We start from the raw sequence: 21,950 nt of genomic DNA on the forward strand, positions 1-21,950 counted from the left end.
GATACTACACGAACTGTCAGTGGGATGGACCTTTAGTTAGGGAACATAGTTGTAGCATATTCAGGTGCAGTGTATATTTTTAAAGTTACATTATTTCCACTTTTCTTATATTTACATTTAGTTCCTTGGTGAACAAAAGTTTATTTATGTAGTACCTTTTTCTGTGACAGTGTACAACAGACATTTTGTTAATGTTTACCTTAAAAAGAAAAACTTCAAATTATTTATATATTGTTATTGTCCTATTGTATTACACCCTCTAAGAAAAAAAGGTACTAAACTCTTTCCTCTTTTCGCTGGGGTGGTACACTTATGGTTATCTTCAGTGCCTTTAGTTAGTGACTGTAATTGTACTATAAACCATTACATTATATTTTTTAATCTGTATTGACTCTACACACCCTCTCTTATCTCTTGCCATTTTATTTTATCGTTCTGTTTTAAAACATTAGGTCATAAATATATATACCTGGGAAAAACTTATTTAAGGTACACAGCTGGACCTTTAAACCACAGTTGTACCTTTGAAGGTACTTGATGAACGAAAAAGGTACCTGCAAAGTACCTAATTTTTTTTCTTTTTCTGTGTCACTGGAGTTCTGGTCAGGGAGCTCAGGGACAGAGGAGTGAACTTTCTAACCATGAAGGCTGCATCATCAATGAGGATGCATAAGTGTGTCCACAGCTGTGAAATGAACAGCTAGCAACAAAATGTCACTAACCCGAGCCCTGATTGCGTATATCACGATAGCATCATCCACTCAGCATTTAACAGTGCTAAAAACACTAAGCAGCACTACAAACACGTAAACGACATGCTAATACCTCGCTTCATCTGCAAACTAAACTGCAACTACAAGAGTGAAACTAACAAGTATACAGCTAACAAAGATCAGACAGACCTTAACAGCAGTTAGTAAAGGGTAGTCACTGTATTCATGCACACAACAGCACATGATAAACTGAATGGACTCTGCTGTTGTCAGTTTCTCCTAAACGCATGGCACTCATAAAGGGCCGGAGTGAAACATTTTCTCTCTAATACAGTCTTTTATAATAAAAAGGTAAAATACTGAACTAATACTGAGCACAAGCTTGCCATGTGCTGGAGGCTGTTTGAGTCGTCTGTATTAGGAAAGTGCTGGTATAATTGTGCGGTTAGCTGGTTAAATTAGATGAAGGTTTATTTATTTATTTATTTATTTATTAAAATTTTTTTTTAACATCCCCCAATGTCATTCAGCGTATGCCTATCACAGTTTGAGAACCACTGGCTTATAAAAATGCTGCTCCTTGGTAGCCATTGTTGTTGTGCTCTGGCTAGTGACATCAGATGTTTGTTCTGGAATCGGCCCTTTTCTGTTGACCATTGAGCAAGTGTTGGTTAGCTAAGCTTGTCTGCTGTTCAGCCTTTTCAGTTTAATCCAGAGCGGGATGTTATTAAAGAAACCCTGGTGACGGCCTTCATCAAATAAATTAAAATTATGAATCTGAGAGTGGGGCAAAATGAACTTCAGTTCAGTAGCTGCTCTCCTATGCCAACAGAGATGCTGCAGGTCGCTTTCAATCAGAATTAACAAGCGTTGTGAAGCAGTTCTGGCTTGGCGATAATGCCACATCACTTCTGATATAAGCGTTTAATTTGGAAAGCTTATCATTTGGAAAGTTGTGAAATTTAACAGTGGTTTTCTAATTGTCTTGTAGCATTGTGTTGGTTTTGAGTTTACCTCCAGTGCAACTATTTGATGTTTGTTGCATCACACGTTTAGGATAATGCCAAACACATATGTGAAATGTCTTTAATAAAGCTGTGGATTTTTATAGTAAATAAAATATTTTGTTAATCTTTTACAACACATTTAATAGTTAAGGGTATTTACCTTATTGAAGTCTACAAGCTTTACTAAGAAGGGTTCCCTTTTAAGCTAGAGTTGTTTTGCTTTGTCCGTTAATTCTGAGAACTTGCAGGTATCTAGTTGTTTTTTTCTGTAAATAATACAGCCAACAGTACACACTTCAAGTCCTTCAGTGTTAGGGGGAAAAAACACTTTAGGTATGACGTGCTAGGCTGCCAAATACATTAAATGTTACAGTAAAATCGCTTTATTTTTAGTATGTGCGTTGTCTGACATACTACAGACTGATCAATTTCAGTTTGTTTTCTCTGGCTTTTTGAATAGTCATGCACTCATGTTTTAGGTTCAGCTAATTAAACTGCATTTTACTGAGTGGTAAATAGCTTAACCAGTGTTAAAACAGTGCATGTATTAAGAGTGACTGACTGTTGGGCTGTTTTCATTTTCCATTTAAAAAACGGTTTCACACTGCAGACATTTAGGCTGCTCATTAACTATGGTGCAAGTTGTTGATAATGTCACCTCAGTCACTGGTGCAGATAAAAAAAGGAGGGGACTGGAATGTTCCTGGATCAGCCCCTATACTAGTGTTTCTGTCTCGCACCTCTCTTTCCCTGTGTGGACAATTGTGGAGTCTGGCGCAGCATGAAGGGCATAACCTGGCACAGAATCAGGGACCCAGGATCCTGTACCCATCTCACCCAGAGAGAGGGAAAGAGAGAGCAAGAGATATGCTCAGTCATGTCTGCAGTCCATTCTGTCCCATAGCAACGGGGCCATGGCTGACCGTTGGGAGTGTGTCCTGACCCAGATACAGGGTCAGCTCGGTTATGTAACCATCCTTGGATAGACCACATTTGAAAGCTTATCCACTAGGATGAGGTTAATGAGTGAAGGTTCATTGAGAGAAGTTGGGTATTTAAATGAAATTAAACACTCTAAGGGCTGAATTTACATATCCAGATTAAGGTTAGTACTGGAATGATGTGACTTTTAATGGTGCATTACCATTGCCACTGCGCTTGAGACCTAGTCTCGGAAACTGGTCCTGGGAGGCAGTTTGCATGGATCAGGATTAAGACTAGTGCTAAATTTTAATGTCCATTGAGAAGCCTGTTAGTAGGTCAGTTTTTCTTAAAAGCCCCTTTCGCATATGCACATTCTCCTGGAAATTTAACAGTAAATCAAACTGGATGCGATTAAGTGTGAACACCAACCTGGAGTCAAAATTCCAGTAAAGTCTATGTGTAAATTTACCTGCATGAGACCTAAAACCACGGTTTTCATGGCATGTATGAAGGTGTGCATTCTTGTGAAATACAGATTAAAGGCTGCATCCAACATCCAACAGACTAAACATTACTGGTAGAAATATCACAGTTTCCTTTTTTGATGTAAAAGGGGCTAAACCAGTCCTTAGTCCACCTTCTTGCTCAATCCCAATTCACAACACATACTGATGGAGCAAAAAGATGTTTAGGGGGAGGTCCCACTCTAGAGTTAAGCTTAATCTGGGTCTGGGAAGCCAGTCCTATATGAAAAACAGAGCAGTAGAGGAACATGTTGAAGTCTCTTGCTTCCAAGTGAAAGTTGTCCGGTGTAGTCTTTGAATTTCATTCACTGATGTGGCCTGCCTGCGATTCATCTTATGTAGGTTTTATTTTTCTTTCTTGCACACACGTTCACACAACCTAATCTTGTGTCTGTGTGGATAGCACACTGCACCTCAGCCGTCATCACCATAATCACAGCATCTGTGCCTCTGCAGCCAATCACGTGGCATCATTCAGCGCAGAATGTATAAGCGAACCAATCGTATTGCCCCACGCCAACCATCCAGCCAATAGGCGAATAATTGCGGGGCTGCTGTTGTGAGGCAGAAAGTGACTCATCATCTTCAGCGGATCTGTTTCCGAGGCTGGGCTGCAACAGGCGTGCGTTTTCTAAAAAAACAGTAAAAGGGAACACAAGGTAAAGTTAAAGCAAAAGATTTTTTAAAGAAAGGAGAGTAAATGACACTAAGCCACCTCCTACACACACTGTCCCCATGGGTAGAGCATTACTGTGACAGAGGAGTTTCACGATCTGATGAGTCATACCCCTGAAGTCTGAAATAGAGATGATGGTTAAATCAGGGTTCTGAGATTTGCGAGGTTGATTAGTAATGTCTGTGGGGAAAGCCTGTGTGTGTGTTTGCCTGTGAAGCACACACATTTAAGCTCTACCAAGATCTGTGGCCAATTTCCTCTTTCAGGATGTTTCTGGTTTGAAAATCAGGCTGCCTAAAATACAAAATGTCTCTCAATTCAAATTTTTGTAAAATGGAGCCTTCCAGGTCTAAAATCTGATCTCACATAATAAACTAAGAAAATAATGCTAAAATAATATTATTGACTAAATCTTTTCTAAAGATTATAATATTATTGACTAAAACTATCGTTTTCAATAGGACAAAACTGAGCTGATGAATAAAAATAGATAATATAAACTAAATAACATTGTTACAGTATGTAGGCTATAGTATGTGCAGCAAAACCCAACATTCAACCAACACAATGGTTGGTCATTTAAGGCACTGAATTCCATTTTCTTGGGTCATTTCAAAAACTGTGACTACAGGTGGCATCTGCATGCTAGCAGGAGCTTTTCCTGTCTGCTTCTGTTGTTTTACTGTATTCTGCATATTGAGTGGGAGATAGTATTTTGTTGAATGATGAAGTTCTTGGGTGTTGTACTTCCCCTTGATACTCACCTCAAGAACTACTGAGCATGGAGCTACTTCACACTTGTCTAATGTCCCTCATAGAAACTGTGAAGTAGTTCTATGCAGCCAACATTTTCAGTGTTGATCTGCTTCTGCTCAAGCAGCATGAATGTGTGCACTGAACAGCTCAGGAGTGACTTTAATGAGTTTTTCTCACTTTATCTGTAAAATTGCTTCCAAAGTTTTAGATTTTGATACTTTGATGTAGGTTTCAGCATCTCTTGAAGTTTTGTTTCCATCTGTTGTGTTGTGTTAAACGCTGCTTGCTTATTTCCGGTACCGCGGCCTGTTTTCACGCGTGTGCAGATGAGAAAAACGTAAGAAAAAAAAAGTATACATGTCCTGAGAAATCCGTTTACTGAGCAAATACAGCTCTCTTTATTGAATTCATCATTTGAGGATTATGAATTTTGGATTTTTAGACCTTATTCTGATCTAAGAAATCAGAGTATGCTCTTACATGACCATTTGATAAGAATAACTGCAGAAATCTAATTATGATCGGATTATTAAGCACATGTAAATGCACTCATTGTTTTGCTCTGATAATCTTTGACCATTACATTGCGCTTTCCTCCGAGCGCGTTCAGCTGTCCAGTGATGTTGCACAAGCGGCAGTTCGAAAAGAAGCAGCGGTCTCGGAGGAAGCTTGTGTTAGCCTTCACCCTCCTTGCGTTGATAGTATTGTGTGATTGGGAGAGTCCTAACTAGCGGGTGGAATTGGAGACAACTAAATTGGGGAGATAATTGGGTAAAATCATTGTATCCCTGTTCACTCTATCAGACAGTTCTTTGGTAAAATCACTGTCCTAACCTTTATTAAAGTCAACTTGAATTTCTACATTTGCTGTGATGTATCTCCCTGTGCTTTGAAGAAACTGTCTTATCCTTTCCGTGTTTGTTTCTGTTTGGCTGTCTTGCAGAAAGATGAGGTATACCTGAACTTGGTGCTGGACTACGTTCCAGAGACTGTCTACCGAGTTTCCAGGCATTACAGCCGAGCCAAGCAGATCCTTCCCATACTCTATGTGAAGGTATGCAGTCCTGTCCTGTTCCTGGAGGCCACCTGCTCTGGATGTTTATCTTTTACTCTGCTTTAACACACCGATTTCAATTCAGATTGCTGGTTAATTAGCTGTTTAGTGGGCTCTAGTATCTTAAAGCAAGAAGCTATGTAAGGCAGGGAGGTTCTGTGTCCAGCACAGTTTGGTGATTCCCCTATTCCAACATACCCATTACAACTGGCAGTTAACAGATGAGTTGAATCAGGTAAGTTTGAACAAATCAGCAGTCTGTCCTGGACCCTGGCCCTTTGCACCCCTTCTAAAGTAATGGTCACCAGCCCTAGTCCTGGAGCTCTGCCTTTCTGCAGAGTTTCATGATTCTAGCTCGAAAGCTGTAGGTGGAGTAGTGTAGCAAAGTTTTGGCCATGGAATAAGAATAAGAGGAAAATGGAAAACAGTAAGTTTGCTTTTTCAAGCCAACTTGATAAAATCATCTTCTGTTGTTGACTATGGGCCACAGGGCATTTAGAAGAGTTAAGTTATTATAGTGAAGGTGGTGCTAGTGTTCAGGTCAGTAGAGAAGAGAGAGAGAGTGGGGCTAACTTATACTGTTGGCACTGTTGGAGTGTTTGTTGGCACTGTTGGAGTGTTTGTGAGTGAATGTGTATTACAAGCTGAATTTCAGCTCATTGTCTCTTGGGCCGGAGTAAAATTGAAACAAATGAATTGGATTGTAGTTGGTCCCAACTGGAGCTGGTGTGTACAGTGTGTGTTTGTCTCTTTCTGTTAGCTGTACATGTACCAATTGTTCCGGAGCTTGGCGTACATCCACTCATTTGGGATCTGCCATCGAGACATCAAGCCCCAGAACCTGTTGCTGGACCCTGAGACAGCTGTGCTCAAGCTCTGTGACTTTGGCAGGTGGGTCGATGGAGAGGGGAACGTAGCTTGCAGTATTGCTTTATGAAAACAATAGTTCTAAAATTTGATACACTGAGCCACATTCAAAGCCTTTGCATTGTAAAATGCTTAATAACCACAAATAAACCAACACAATAATTAAATTCTGTATCATATGCATCGTTATTAAATCCATTATACTTTTCATGAGAGAGTGTTTTATTATTTTGTTACTACTGGCGTACTGTAAACAAACTACATTTCTTGGTGGGATGTTTTTTTTTTTAAGTTTTGCAGTAGTTCATTGAATATTTGTGTTTCATCATAATGTGTTTGTGTCAAACCTGTGCCTAACAGCAGACATTTAACCATGGTAAAATCACTTTAGCACAGCCTCAAGTTGCTAATTGCTTTAAGATCCATAGTAAGTCAGGCCTGCAGCAGCCTCAACTCAGCAGTGTAATGAAAAAAAGCATCATTTTTATCATTGTGATGATGCTAAAGGATAATTGTCTCTCAGAGGTCTCTTTCACGTACACTATTTGACTCCCTTCTTCCCTCCTGCAGTGCTAAGCAGCTGGTGCGTGGTGAGCCCAACGTCTCCTACATCTGCTCTCGTTATTACCGAGCCCCTGAGCTCATCTTTGGAGCCACAGACTACACCACCAGCATAGGTAACTCATTTATTCATTCATCCACCATCTTACCTAAAGACATGGGTGTGTGGACCTCTGCCTCACAGTTCTTTGTGTCTCTGCTCCTTAGATGTGTGGTCAGCTGGTTGTGTGCTAGCGGAGCTTCTGCTGGGCCAGCCCATCTTCCCAGGGGACAGTGGGGTGGACCAACTAGTCGAGATCATCAAGGTTGGTTTCGTGTGCATCTGTGTTGCTTAGTGACATTTTCCGCATATGCCTTCGTCACAGTTAGACATGGATAGGTAATATGGTTAAAGGAATAGTTTGGCATCTTTGGTATCCAAAGGTTCCTTCTTTAGTTTTGCTCTAGAGCTATGTGGCTTATGTAGATATCAAGTAATCAGAATCAGATTTATCGTCCAAGTATGTTGAAACACAAGGTATTTGGCTCCAGCTGCTGTTGTCTCTCTAGTGTTATGCATACAATGTACATATAATTTGCAGACAATACATAATATACAGTATACTCAGTATACAAGCAATATATGTATAAGGACAAGTAGTTTACAGACAATGTACATATTATTTACTATTACACAATATACAAGCAACAAGCAGATGTAGGGACCAGCAGTATACATAAGTGTGTGGTAGTGCAAACAGGTAGTGTATATGGGAATGAAATCATGTCGTATAGTGGTGTGGATGTGAATCAGGGTATAATAACTATCTGGGGAAAAAAATGGAAGTTTATATTTTACCGTTAATCAACATGCAGACTGCGTGTCTAAATTATTACGTGCTGGTTTATTGGACTTTACTTAAAGGCAAGTGGTTTCTGACACTGTATAACATACTGTTTTCTACAAAAAGGTCCAGATACATTGAGACTAAATCATTGAGATTTCATGAAACTACAAAACAGTAGTAGCATCCATTTTGAAACCTGAATTTTGTTTGTCCTTTGAGCCCTTTTTATACACAACCAAATATCATATTGTATGAATTAGATTTTATTTGCTGCACTGTTATTTTTGAAGGCATCTCTCACCCATAAGTTCTGTTGAGGGCAAACCTACCTAAAACTAGTGGAAAACAGCGTAAAAGTATGTATTCCACATCTGAGGTCTTACAGGAAGAAGGAATCCGCTAATTAAAACCTGATGATTGTAGTCAGTCGTCAGAGGCGTTTGATTTCTAGATGATGAGCTAAGATAGAATCAGAGACGTTTGATCATTGAGCAGTTTCTGAAAGTACCTTTCTCTGCAGGTGTTGGGGACTCCCACACGCGAGCAGATTCGTGAGATGAACCCCAACTACACTGAGTTCAAGTTTCCTCAAATTAAAGCCCACCCGTGGACTAAGGTGAGTCAGCCGCTGCAGCAAAATACATCTGGTTCTTGTTCTTTCTTTCTCTCTTGTACACGCACTTAAACTTGTTTTTGACTGTTTGGTGTCTTTGCTAGCACTGAATCCTAACGTCAGGCTTGTGTTGGAGATTTCACAGCACCCCCTTGTGGCCATGTGGTTACAATGCAGTTTGCATTCTTTTTTATTTTTTTGGGTAGGGTCAATACAAATAAATATTGTTGCATAAAATGCAGCACATGTAATGTAATGTATACTGATCAGTTATGTTTGAAGAGGCAAATTGTTTAAACCAGTGTTTTACTTTGATGCAAAGACTCTAAATCCCTTTTGTGTTTTGATGTGTTTTAATGTCTAATGGCAGTGCATTTCATTGCTGTATGCCTGGAAATGTGAAAGATGACTGACCAAAGGTTGTTCATGATTTGCACTATTGAACACATTGTTGGGATCAACATATACTGCTTCACCTACTGTACTTTGCTTTACCTTCTGTTAATGAACCTTTAATAGTTTCAGTAATATAATGTGCAGCCATTTCTGTTGAATGCTTTGGCCTAAATCCAGATTGTTTTGGATGTAGAACTCGGATTGTTTTCAAGGTACTGCATCAACTAGTTTTTCCAGGACTTTGGAGATAACGGGAAGAATTGATGTGGATCTGTAATCACAGACTTGGTCAGATGCTCTAGCTTTTTAAACTTGTAGTTAATGACAACCATTTCCCAAATCTGAGGGAACTTACCGGCACTGCTGGACAGGTTTATTGCATGTACTGTGTAGGCTTTAACTAGATGGCAGTGTATTTTTTGTATAAATTTTGTATATAACTGAAATATATTTTAGCTTTAGAGTATTTTTTACATTGTTCAAACTGCATGGTATAAAAAGATGTTGGTGGAAAATTCAGTGGATCTTGTGTTGGTACTAGTGATTAAACATTTGTTGCAAGTTCTTCTACTGATTGGATTAAAAAAAAAGGGGCCATGATCAATACAGCTGCAGTGTGCCAGGTGTGTCCATAATATTGAATTTCCTGACTACACTCTTGCATGGTGTGTTAGGTGTTTCGGCCGAAGACCCCTCCGGAGGCGATTGCTCTGTGTTCTCGATTGCTGGAATACACACCTACAGCGCGACTTACCCCTCTGGAGGCCTGCGCCCACGCTTTCTTCGATGAGCTGCGTGTACCAACCCTCAAACTCCCCAATGGCCGAGAGAGACCACCACTCTTCAACTTTACCACACAAGGTGTGCACAAAAGTCCAAAAATAGTCAACACATTTTTAGTTTTTTAAAAGCTCCAAGATGTATGTTTATTTTGTTTTTGATGACTTTCTGTTAAAAAGTGCAAACTGAGTACTTTAATTTTTCCTTTTACTCTAAATATTAGTCGATCAGCCAAGACATGTTTGGTGTCTGAAGTTTACTTCTTTAGTTTTGCTAACGAGCTACGAGGCTAATGTAGCTAACAATTTATACAAGCTAAAGGCCGTTACATATGGAGTGTGATTTATTCACGCCAGTGAATTAAAGCAAAAAACTGTATAACTGATATCTTGCACACTACAGTGCAAAATATGGCAAAATATCATCAAAATACTGAACAATGACACACATTGTATAACGTGCATCATGATATTCTGACACAGACCCAATACACTGGTAGTGCCACATTAAAAAAGCAGCCATGAAAGACTCTGAGTAAAATGATTTTGATTCAGTATTTCACATAATGACCTGCACTAACTCCAAACTCCAAGGAATTCTGCCGTTTGGATGTTGTTGTGTGTGTTTTGTGTGACACAGTAAACACATCAAAATTCCCAAAAAATCATGTTGCATTGGGTATATATAGTACTGATGCAAAAAAAAATGTGAATATTCCACAATTTAGTGTCACATTTTGCAATATTATTTTGTCGATTGATTTTATCAGTCAACAATTCCTGTTTAAAAATGAATACATTAATATATTTGTTGTTAAAATCGAGTGTTTAATAAGGATTGTTGTTGTTGTTGCTTTTTAGAGTTGTCTAGTAACCCATCGCTGGCGTCCATACTCATCCCTGCACACGCCCGCAACCAGGCTGGAGCCACTCCTCCCTGTAACGCCTCTTCTACTGCAGGTTAGTGCCAACTTGCATTCTCTTACCATATGTGTTTATAAATCCATTGATTATAGCCGTGTCAGAACTTTATATAACTGTTTGCTGTCTCTCTTTTTCTCTCAGATGCTAGTAGTGGTGAACGCGGCCCAACCACCAATGCTGCCTCTGCCTCCGCCCCCAACCCTTCGACTTGAGCCCCACCCACCTCTCAACAGGCGAACCCCATGATGCTGCTCATTAACCACGCCCACTCCCCTCAAGTCTGCGGCGTGGCTGCTAAAAAAGAAATAAAGAAAGAACGAAAGAAAGAGCGAAAGAAAGAAAAAAAAAAAACAACTCATGATGAGACACGGACAAACCAACTGAACTTTGTAACTTCCTCTCCCCTCAACCTTCACCATTGTTTATTTTTATTGTTGTTTTTTTATTTATTTATACAAAAGGACAACAAGGATATCTTTAAAAGCCTCTCGTCAGTTCTTGGCTCGGGGACAAGAGGAATTGACTGTGGAGAAGTTTGATGATAATATATATGTCTGCTTATATAGAGATACAGATTATATAGAGCGACAAATATGCTTTTTGTGTGTCTCCTTTGATTCTTATTTTTTTAAAAGGGTAATTGGTTCACAGTAGCCTTCGTTGCCGCCCTTCTAGTGATTATAGTGAATGTGGATTTCTTCACCTTAGCCCCTACCTTGTGACCCTTGCCCTTTGATGCAGGACCCAAGAGAACAAAGTATGAGTGTCTGCCTGTGTGTGGTCCTGGGCAGAAATGATGGTGTCGATGGTCAGTACAGTAGAGCTGAACTGACGCATCTTAGAGTAAATGTGCTGAACTAGGATCGTTTCCACAAGTTCATTAGGATCATAAGGGCAAAAACTGATCCCAGATGAAATATGCTTTATGCATATATCAACAGTTCTAGCAGTTTTTTCTCATAATGGTTAAGGTTATGATCTGAGTTGGGTTTTCTGATCCCAGATCAGTTTATAAGGGCTATTTCCACCTGCGACATCGTTAAAGTGGGCGGGAGCAGATTTCCAAGGCTTTGTGAACTGTATATTGGTTTCCTGTGAAACACCTTGTCCATAACGTTGCCTTTTCACTTCTGTGTTGGGTTGATGTGTTGTACTCTTTGCTTCAATGGTATGCTGCTTTATTCATTCTTTATTCTTTGTTTTTTTTTTAAACATGTTTGAAGGAGTATACCTCTGTTTTCACCTTTCCCTCCTCCACATGCTAGTCTTCCCTTCGTTTACTGTGTACAGTCACCCTGAAATGCTTCACTGAACTGTACGTATGTGCTGACTGTGCATACACCAAATCCTGGTTCATTTTGTATTTGTGTGTATGTGCGTGCATGAGCACGCATGCTGTATGTCTACTGTATTCAAAACACACAGACCACTCAAGGTGTCTGTCAGGAGGGAAAAAAAAATGACGAGGAACAAAGTTTAAAAGCGAAGATCAGGGCTGAACCTAATCAACTTAATCTCAAGCTGTATATAAGTTTCCTCCCCAGCCATAGAGTCCAAAAAGGCCAGCAGAGCCATGCAGTTTATGTAATAGTTTCGGAGTGCCTTTGCTTCCACGGATTCTGTTTCTCTGTCCTGGTCTTTGTAGAACTCCACCTTTCCCACTGATCTTTGACCTGTTTTATGTTCTCCCTTATGAGACTCATAAAGGCTGAAGGTGCAGGGGGGATATTCCTTTCAAAATAGCATTAAGAGATCATTGTGAATTGCCATTGCTGGGCGGTGAACAGATTGTGTTGCTGAAAGAAGCCAGTTCTCTCTCAACGCCAAATAGACAGCATCAAAAACAGATTTGCCAATTTGCTGCTGATCTGAGACTGGTTATATGCGCTCTTCTTGGATTAAGGTTGAGTTTGCTTGGATCTGGTTGAGCTGGTCCTGGTCAGCGAGAACGGACGACCCTCAGAGCTTATGGACCTCCCTGGAGTGCTGTTGAAAGGCTGCTGCTCTTCTTCTCTTGTTTCCACTTCAGCCACTGCTAGCTGTTAGTACATGGCTGTAGTCCTGGTCTTGCTGCCTGTGCCATGTTTGTGTTTTTGGGCTTGTATTTACAATAAGGGGCGTTGTGGGGTGCTGTGGTTCTGGATTTTTTTTAATAGCAAGCTGTCTGGATTTGTTTAGGGCAAAGGAATTGCAGCTCAACTCACTGCACCTGGCTGAGCCCAGAATTGGCTGGAATCTTAGTTAATACACACCTTTTGGTCTATTCCAGATCCAGCTCTGTTCCTGGAGGACTTCAGTCCAGCACAATTTTTTTGGTTTGCCTGCTCGAAGGCTTGGGGTGTCCAGTAGCTCAGTGATAGGAGAGGTAAGTCAGCAACTGGAAAGTAGGTTGTAATCCCAGGACTGACTTGATATACTTGTTTGTGCCCTTGGTCAAGGCATGTAGTCCTCTACTGACCCAGACAGTGCTACTGTGCTGTTGACACGGTGCTGCTCTCAGACTGGATGTAGTTAGACAACAAAATTGCCAATTTCCCCCTGTAGGAACAGTATAAGGATAATAACAAACAAACCTGATGCAAGTTGTTTGCAGTTGTATATGTGTTTGAGCAGGAAAATCTCCAAACTGTGCTGGACCAAGACCTTCAAAGACCAGAGCTGGACACTCCTGGTCTGTTTAATTGTATTTATCAGGATGTAAAAGGGCAAAACCTGATCCTGGACTAATATATATGTTTAATATGTTAAAACCCTGCCTTAAAAGAGTTGTTTGTTAAAATACATGGCCTGTTGTTGGCACAGGCAGCCTTTAATGATGTCTTCTAACAGTTTATTAATAATTCAGTTCAGAGAATTCAAATCTAGAATCAGATCTTGCTCTCTCCATCCTCGTGCCACTCACTATGAATTGATGTACAGACTAATCCGCTGGCTAGACTATTAACAGAAGGAAGCAGAGTTGGGCATTGTTTTGTTTTTTTAACCCCTCCGATGGTGCTCTTATGTTATCATCCCCTTTCCCCTCGCTGTAGTTTTACTTATAATGAGAGACTTCATGGCGTGGAGTTTGACATTTTGAGTCTGTTAGCTTCATCCTTTTAGCCATAATTGAAAATGTCTCTGTTTTAAGGGTGTACTTGTTTAGGGAGTTTTAAAGTAGCTGTTATTGCAGTTATTTTTGTGTTTGTGTTTTTTTTTATCCTCCAACCGTTAAGAAAGGGATATAAAATGATGTCATGCTCTGCAGTATTACCTGATCAACTATGGCAATAAGTATTACACAAGTGGATGATTTTTTTTTTCTATGTCTACAAAGCTGTAACATACGCTTTCAGCAGCACTCAAAGGGAGAGATGTCATGTAGCACTAAGTACATAATTAAAAGAATAATAATAATAATAATAACACATGTAAGCGTATGTAAATGCTTTCTGCCTGTAAAATCTACAGCCATAAAGATGTCGCTTCCTAAACGACTGCGAAACGGAGATTACATTTATAGTGACGTTTCAGCGAAGATCATAACCTGTCAGTCACGCAGGTTGAATGAAAAATGCTTTAAAAAGGAAAAAAATATATATAAATAAAGGAAAAAATGGTTGCTGCGTATTCGGACATAAACTTGTGTATAGCTGTTGGCAGTCATAAGAGACTTTATAACTACAGACAAAACGACTATGACATTGCTATTACTTGAATGCCTGTTGACTAAATTTTTTTTTTATATACATATATCTATATACATATATATAAATATATATAATATAATTTCATCCAAACAGATCTGTTTGTTTTCCCTCCTGTGATGGTTATGCTAAATGTCTCTCCCTGTAAATACCGTTCTGTTCTTCTGTGTAAAATGGTTCAGAGAAGTAGTTACCCGGTACTGTAATTTGCATTGAATAAAGTGTAGGTTAGCCTGAAAACACTCGTCTGTCCGTTTGCCCTTCGTTACTGAGTGTATTTTCTCAGTTGCTACCAAGAAAGCTTACATTGTAATTTAAGAATGGAAGATTATTGCTGTCACCACCGGACAAGTTTACTGCTGTCTGGTGCCGGCATTATGGTTTTACTTGGAGGTGATTGTGCTGATGTGTTTTTTTCCCCAAATGTATTACTTATTAATTTTTAATTGTTTTTTTTTATAATTCAGTCATTGAAATGTAAACAAAGTCATTCAGAGTGGTTTGATGTGAAGTGGTTAATTGTGGAGAGACTTACAGACTCAGATTCCTTTACAGTGGTGGTGATAAGAACCAGGGGTTACAGTGTCTACAAGACAAATATAACTTTTATTTGCTGTGTAATACTATCAGTGCACCCACTCGTCTGAGTTTTATATGTAATGTTCGTAATGGTGAAATAGTGGTAAATTTAAAAATACTAGGTTTTCTATGAGGACGATTTTACCTTAAAGCACTGTGGATGTACCTTTCCAGCACATACATTTTTAAAAACATCTTTATGCCAAAACCTTTTATCAAAACTTCCATAATAAGATGTCTCGGGCTTCAGGGAACGTGTTTGTAACCATTGTACTTGTAACCAATGTATTTGTTTCTGTGATGTAGCTTTTAGAGGCTTTAAACACTTAAGACATCTGATTCATATCACCAGTGTCAACAGTTCTGATGCTGAAGTTTCTCTAGAACGGTGCATTTCACACCAAATCACTCTGAATGTCTTTCCATCTTAACAATGTAATTATTCGTAGTATTTTATTTGGGCATTTATGTGGATGTTATTTGCCGCTTTAAAACTAGTCAGTGGTTTTGCACTGTTTATAAATTAAGTAATGTGATCATTGTAAGCATTGTAAGTAAGTGCATTTGACACATAATAGGTAAGTTTCATATACGCACAACTGTTCTAGGGGGTATTTTTACAAAGCAGGATTTCTCAGTTAGCCAGATAACTTGAGCCCAAAGATGAGGATTGTCCAATAAGAAGGTCTCTCAGCTCTTTTCCTGTTGGACAGCCTTGACTTTGGGCTTAAGTTATCTGGCTAAACTGAGAAATCCTGCTTTGTGAAAGACCATCCTGGGCTAGGTTTCATGATCTTTCCCATCCTGGCATGATGATGGTTCATAAACGGTAGGGTGAGCGTCACAATCTCTCTAACAGTTAGGATTATCTTAATTATAAGATGCTATTGGGAAACTGTGCCTAGATTAAGACGGTACTGATGTCAGATTTATCTTGGAGCATGTTTCATGCCGGGGGCAGTCCAAAGTGCTTTACAGACGGGTGATAAAGCCTGATAGTGAAAGAAGAAAATATGACAATTTAAAATCATATTAAAAAGATAAATACCCAAGAGACAGTTATAATTAAACGTTAAAGTTAAACAGAATAACTGAACGAGACCTCTCCATGTTTTCTGTATTTTACAGGAGGGATTGGCAGAAGGTCAGTATCTGCAGGTCTAAAATCACATGCTGGAATATAAACAGACAGAGCTTTAAAAACTGGTAACAGAACTTTAAAATCACTCCTGTTTTGAAAGTGCAGTTCTTTCGAAACAGGAGAGATACGAGCTCTTCCATCCCATCTTAAATGGTACAGCAGTGATCACCGAACCAGGTCCTTAAGATCCACTTTCCTGCAGACTTAAGCTTTGAATTGCATCTAGCATGCTGCCCTTCCTTCCTACCATTCAAGGACTTCTGAAGAAGTTAATTAGCTGGAGCGGGGTGCAGCAGATTGTGGTTGGAACTAGACTCCGCAAGGAGGGAGGTCTCCAGGACCACCGATCCTGGTGTTTCTTTTTGGGAGTCATTTTTTGACAACATCAGTAATAAGTGTTTTCTTTAAGCAGTAAGCTGTAGTCAGTAGTATTAAAGAACAGTATTATTATGCAAATAAGCGTGTAGGTCGGGAACTACTTTTTCTGCTGTGATCTCACTCTGCTTCTCACACTCACAGACACAGACTGCAATGAGATGCAGTGAATGCTGTATAATGGGAGTGTTAAACAGCCAGTTCATGTGTATATTTAGCATTAATGCAAAGGCTTTCAAAGGTCATTCTTAATGTCTATATTTTTACTGGTTTTCACTGTAGATCAACAAGAATTCCTCTGTTCAGATTTATAGTGCAGCGAGGAGTGCCTAATGACCTCCGGAGTTTAAAACATTGTTACACTGCCCCCTAACCACTGTTTTGGAATTACACTTTATTTGTTGTGATCTTTGACGTCATACGCATCACTACTTGACTATCTTACACTGTATATTCATCAACTGTGGAATCATCTTACCCTCCCTTACACCACTCTGCTTCACGTTGTTAGTACGAAATGAAGCACTTCCAAATGCTCAGCTCTGGGATGCAAGAAGGAGCCCTGCTAGAAAAACCAGCATGTTGTGTTTTGGATGCTGGTAATGCTGGACAACAGCAATGGAAGGTGGTATGCTGGTCACCACCAAAACCAGCACGTTATGTTTTGGATGTTGGTATGCTGGTCAACCATCATGGCCATGCTGGGGGACCAGCTAAACCACCAGTTTAAACCAGCATAAACCAGCATTCATGCAGGTGTGTGCTGTTTTTTCAGCAGGGAATATGGTCAGTCTCGGCCAGCATGCCGAGCGTCCATTGTGCCATAGCATGGTGAGTGTCCAGCATGTATTCAGTCAGATGTATTCAGCTCAATCCTTACATGACAACAGGAGGATTATTAAATGCTAAGTGTTTTCTTTAAGCAGAGAACTGAATATACATCAGTATTATTATACTGATGGTGAAAGCATAAAAAAGATCATAGCAAATAAATGTGTAGGAGCTACTTTTCCTTCTGCCCTCTCCCTCTGCTTCTCACACTCAGAGACACAGACAGCTACACAAGATGCAGTGAAGGCTCTATATTAACAGATCATTTGAGTTATTTGCCTAAACATGCAGTTTATATATCCGTTTATTTAATACTAATACAAATGTTTTTAAACAGAATTTTTTCTGTACAATTTACTTACTTTCCTTTTTTACTCGTTGTTTATTTAACAGGCCCAATATACATTAATCAACACCATGATAATGTTAGCTAGATGGCTAATTGTTGTCTGCAGGTCCTGGGCAGGTTGATGTTAATATTAAAATAAATATTAAATATTAAAGGCAACATTTAAAAATGTTGAATTACAAGACACAATGAACTAAACTCATAAGACAAACACAAATAAGACACAAACAAATAAACAACCAGCTTGCAAAATATGTAATATAATCAGTCAGTATGTTTACAGATTTAAGTGTCCAGTAGCCATTTTTGACTGTTTTGCAAAAAGACCAAAGGTTGTCAAGCTTCTTAAGTCAGAGGGAAGAGACTACCAGTCATGTGATGCTCAAAAAGAAAATGCATATTGAATAAAAACACTTTTCCTTAGTGGTATTATAGTCACCTCTTGTAATGGCCCTTTTCAACCTTTTTGTGACCCTTTGAGACCATTTAGGATTTAAAAAATGAATATTGTTTTTGAGAATTTAACCAAATTTTCCCCACTTCAAACATACATAAATGTACTTCACTAAAATATTACAATGTTGAGGTCAGTTTGACTTTATATCTAAGACTTACAAAGCTTGTTTAAATACTGTCTCAGTCCGCTTAACAGTAGTCTTACATGTTTGACAGCAAGTAATGTAAGGAATGACCATAGCATCCATAAACAGTTATGCCTCCTTTGTTGCCAAACTGTCTCTAATAAATCTAAAATAAGTCAAATTAAATTTGACTACATTTACAACTTCCTTTGCATACTTTTTGCATGCTTTTTAAAAGTGAATCCCTAGATACTTCAACTCATGCACAACCTCAGGCTTCTTTCCTTTTAAAAACACTTCTGGATCAAATTGGAATCAACCCTGGTTTACAGTTTTTTACTGTAGAAATCACAAAGAATTGCCCCTTTCAAAAGTACAGGTATTATTGGTATCAGGACTAGTCACTGTATTGATACTACTTGGTAAGGGATTGAAAAGAAAATTAGCAGAATCATCCACTCTTGCTTCTTTATGCTGAAGCATGTAGGGTTGAGTTAATGTGAGGCAATTTCAGCCTGCGCCAAACCTGAAGGTAAGAACTAAGAACTGGACTACTGATACATGGGCTGGAAATGAAGTGGTTCTAAAAAATCCACGCCCACACAACAGAATGGTGACAGAGGAAAAGAAAAAAATCAAAACACAAATTTTAAGGCTATTTTTGGGAAATTTTAGAACTGTCCTGGGTATTTTAGAAACGTGTACTTTCTCAACCATAGACTCTACCACCACCAGGTCTCTTTTATGTTCATTCCTGGAATCCCAGCATGGATGTAGCTGAGTAAACGAGAGCGGGTGTTCTATATTATTTCTATATTATTTCTCGCTGTTATCGACCGTGATTTTAAAAGCAAGATCTTTGCCAGTTTCATCACAATATAGTAATGTTTTACTTAAAGTCTTAGCTGCTGAATGTGGGCAAACTAAAGAGAGAGAACCAACTTCCTGCTGTCAGACTTGCCCCTAGTTATGTAATTTGCTCTGATTTTTTCAAGGGACAACAATTATGACACTGGAGATTTATTTAAAACCAGTGGGATTTTAAAGAGTGAAGTGGTCATATTTAATTGGAAATAACTGCAAAATGAAAAGAAGTATAATGAAGGACTTGACAAAATGTGCCTCTGTTGAGTTATCCGTCGCAGAAATGCAATAAGACTTAATCTTGTTTTCTGGGCCAATTTTCATAGTTACACATGTTTTTGAGTTTATGGCCCCCGGAAGTGGCTTGGGCCCCCAATTGCCACCCCATTGATACAGTCTAGAACTGCCAATGTCTGCGGACAGTATTTGTGCCAATAGAAGTACAGTGTAAAGCCACTAACAATGCATTAGCCCTATGTGGTAGTGCCGTAGGAGATGCATTATGTTCTCATTTCACCCATTGTATCTTCTAGGGACCATGAATCAACCTGGCGGTAAGGACAAGATGCAGCTGCCACTATGAAAACATTCAAAGGTACCTCCATTCTCAGTTTTTATACCTCATTTGATTGGTTAGTTGGTCTGATAGCCCAGTTAATTGATCAGCAGCGTCTGAAGTAGTGCATGATAGTGTGTTTTGTTGTTCAAATTTGTAATGATAAATCTTTTTAATTTGTATCAGGGTGTCAATACCATCTGCTGCAAAACTGATAAATGCAATTGGAAAGCTGCAAACAAATTCAAGGTCAAAGATGAAAATTAAGATAATCTTAAGTACATGATTTCTATGGTAAAACCTTATATCGTATGAAAAAGTCTGGGTCTCATTCTCTGTCAAATGTGTCCACCTGTTATTTTCTCTGCTGTAATTTAATTCTAATTCTGATTCTAAACAAGAGTAAAAAGGTCTTAAGCACCTGAGCACATTATTAAAACCACTTATCTCAGTAATACATGTGGTTTTGCTTGTAACAACACCATATATGATTCAAATCAATGCAGAACAAAGAAAGAAGAATTTCCTTTTTTAAAAAAACTGGTTAATATCTTGTTGAAATCAGGTTTGGAGAGTAAAGTTTGGCTCTAGATTGCTCCTGGATGCCTGCAGTCATCACATGGATTTGTTCAATTTCATCACCAGCACAACTGGTTTATCATGATGTATTGATAGATGAAACAAGGTATTGGATTATGACTATAAATAATACTGGGCTGCCACAGGAAGAGGTTTGTAAATGGTTTAACCAAACACATAGACATATGTAAAATCACTACTTATTGTTTTAATATTATATGCATTTATTCCAGTATTAATATTTTCTGAGAAAATAAGTGTTCTTTCTCTTTTCAAGTGTTTTTTGAAAATATTTTTGTCCAGTGTATTTTGATTTTCTCTGTGGAGCACAGTTTCATAATAATAATAATAATAATAATAATAATAGTTTTGTTACAAATACATTAAAATACAATATCAATTCCAAAAAAGCTGGGACAGTTTTACATGATCAACCTCGAGAGGAACCAAGACTCAAAAGGGGACCCCATCCTCCTCTGGTCCACACTGGATAGCAAAACAATAACCCAACAGCAATAGGAACAGAAAATAAGGTTTGATCATTAGTATAAGATACAGTATATAGAAATAGAAGAAAATACACCGCTGGCTGTTGTCATTAAGCACTGTACATTAATATAACTCCCCCAGAATAGAACTGACTTTTTGAAACCTATCCTTTGTCCCAATTACATAAACTTAATTACTTGGGCTTGTGTGTTATCCTGAAGATTATTCCATATAGTTGTGCAACTGAAGTTAAGAAAAAAGCTCAGTCACTGTGGAATCAAGTCTACATGTCCACATCTTCAGTACTTTCACTACACAAGCCCAATCAATGCTATATACAATACATATTACATTTACTCATTCTTATATCGTAATTATCAATCGTAATTATTGTATATAGGACAAATGTATTGAAATCAATCATCATTATTATACATACACCAAATATTATATGATGCTTATAGATTCTGCTGTTCAGATTCTTCTGAAGCCCTGAAGATCTCAATAGGAGTTTCTAAAGAATTTACTCGTCAATGTAGGTAAATCAACAAAGAGTTGAAAGAGTGAAGGATTTTCCCATATAATACTCTAAACTAATGAGTACATCACTACAAACTAGTGGAATATTCTGGAAAAAATCTGGAAACACTTTACTTGGATACTTACCTGCTCCTAGCCCTACTCCTGGTCCAAATCCTAAACCTAACCCCACCACTGTTTAGAATCAACTAAGTTTCAACAGTGTTAATATCTGTAGATGCTCTATAGGGCACTGTAGTGGACTATCCAAATAAAGTGAGACCAAAAATTCTATGGATAAATTCAGCAACATGGAATACTCCTGAGGTCTCTTGGAATGCTTTATAAAAGTCTGAATAGGAATATGAATATAAAAATAATATAAACAATGATGTATACTCTCAGAGGCAACAAAAACACAATGATTATTTATTGAATAATATAAATTAAAATTAAATATTCATTATTTAGACCTTATGAAAACCAATTTGTCTGTTCGGATAATGCCTTCTACATGTGGCAGTGTGACTGATTGAGGGAGGGGAGAGAACTCTGAGAACTTGGGCTGGCGTTCTGGGACGGCTTCTGTCTGGAGCTAGAAGACCAGACAGTCTTCCCACTTCTTATAATTGAGGTAGGGCTGATAGGACTGAGGTACAGGAGGAGATGAGGTGGTGGTGGGGATTGCAAAAACTTAATCACAGGAAAGGGATGGAAATTGGGCAGTTATTCCCTAACTTCATAGAAAGGAAATGGACATTTCTGATGCAGCGGTATTGA

General features: G+C 38.6%; 1 protein-coding gene across 2 annotated transcripts in view; it reads left to right on the plus strand.

The window, feature by feature from the left end:
• gsk3bb (glycogen synthase kinase 3 beta, genome duplicate b) overlaps nt 1-14,549 on the plus strand; it is a 33,519-nt gene extending 18,970 nt beyond the window's left edge. For both annotated transcript variants that reach the window (XM_036557121.1, XM_036557122.1), the window contains exons 4-11: nt 5,544-5,654; nt 6,415-6,545; nt 7,092-7,198; nt 7,290-7,387; nt 8,430-8,525; nt 9,593-9,779; nt 10,559-10,657; nt 10,763-14,549. In XM_036557121.1, the coding sequence (XP_036413014.1) occupies nt 5,544-5,654; nt 6,415-6,545; nt 7,092-7,198; nt 7,290-7,387; nt 8,430-8,525; nt 9,593-9,779; nt 10,559-10,657; nt 10,763-10,833 (900 nt within the window). In that variant the 3' untranslated portion in view covers nt 10,834-14,549. The remainder of the gene's footprint in view (nt 1-5,543; nt 5,655-6,414; nt 6,546-7,091; nt 7,199-7,289; nt 7,388-8,429; nt 8,526-9,592; nt 9,780-10,558; nt 10,658-10,762) is intronic.
• The last annotated feature ends 7,401 nt before the right edge of the window (nt 14,550-21,950 follow it).

Source organism: Colossoma macropomum, unplaced genomic scaffold (assembly GCF_904425465.1).
Source record: "Colossoma macropomum unplaced genomic scaffold, Colossoma_macropomum, whole genome shotgun sequence".
Taxonomy (NCBI): Eukaryota; Metazoa; Chordata; class Actinopteri; order Characiformes; family Serrasalmidae; genus Colossoma; species Colossoma macropomum.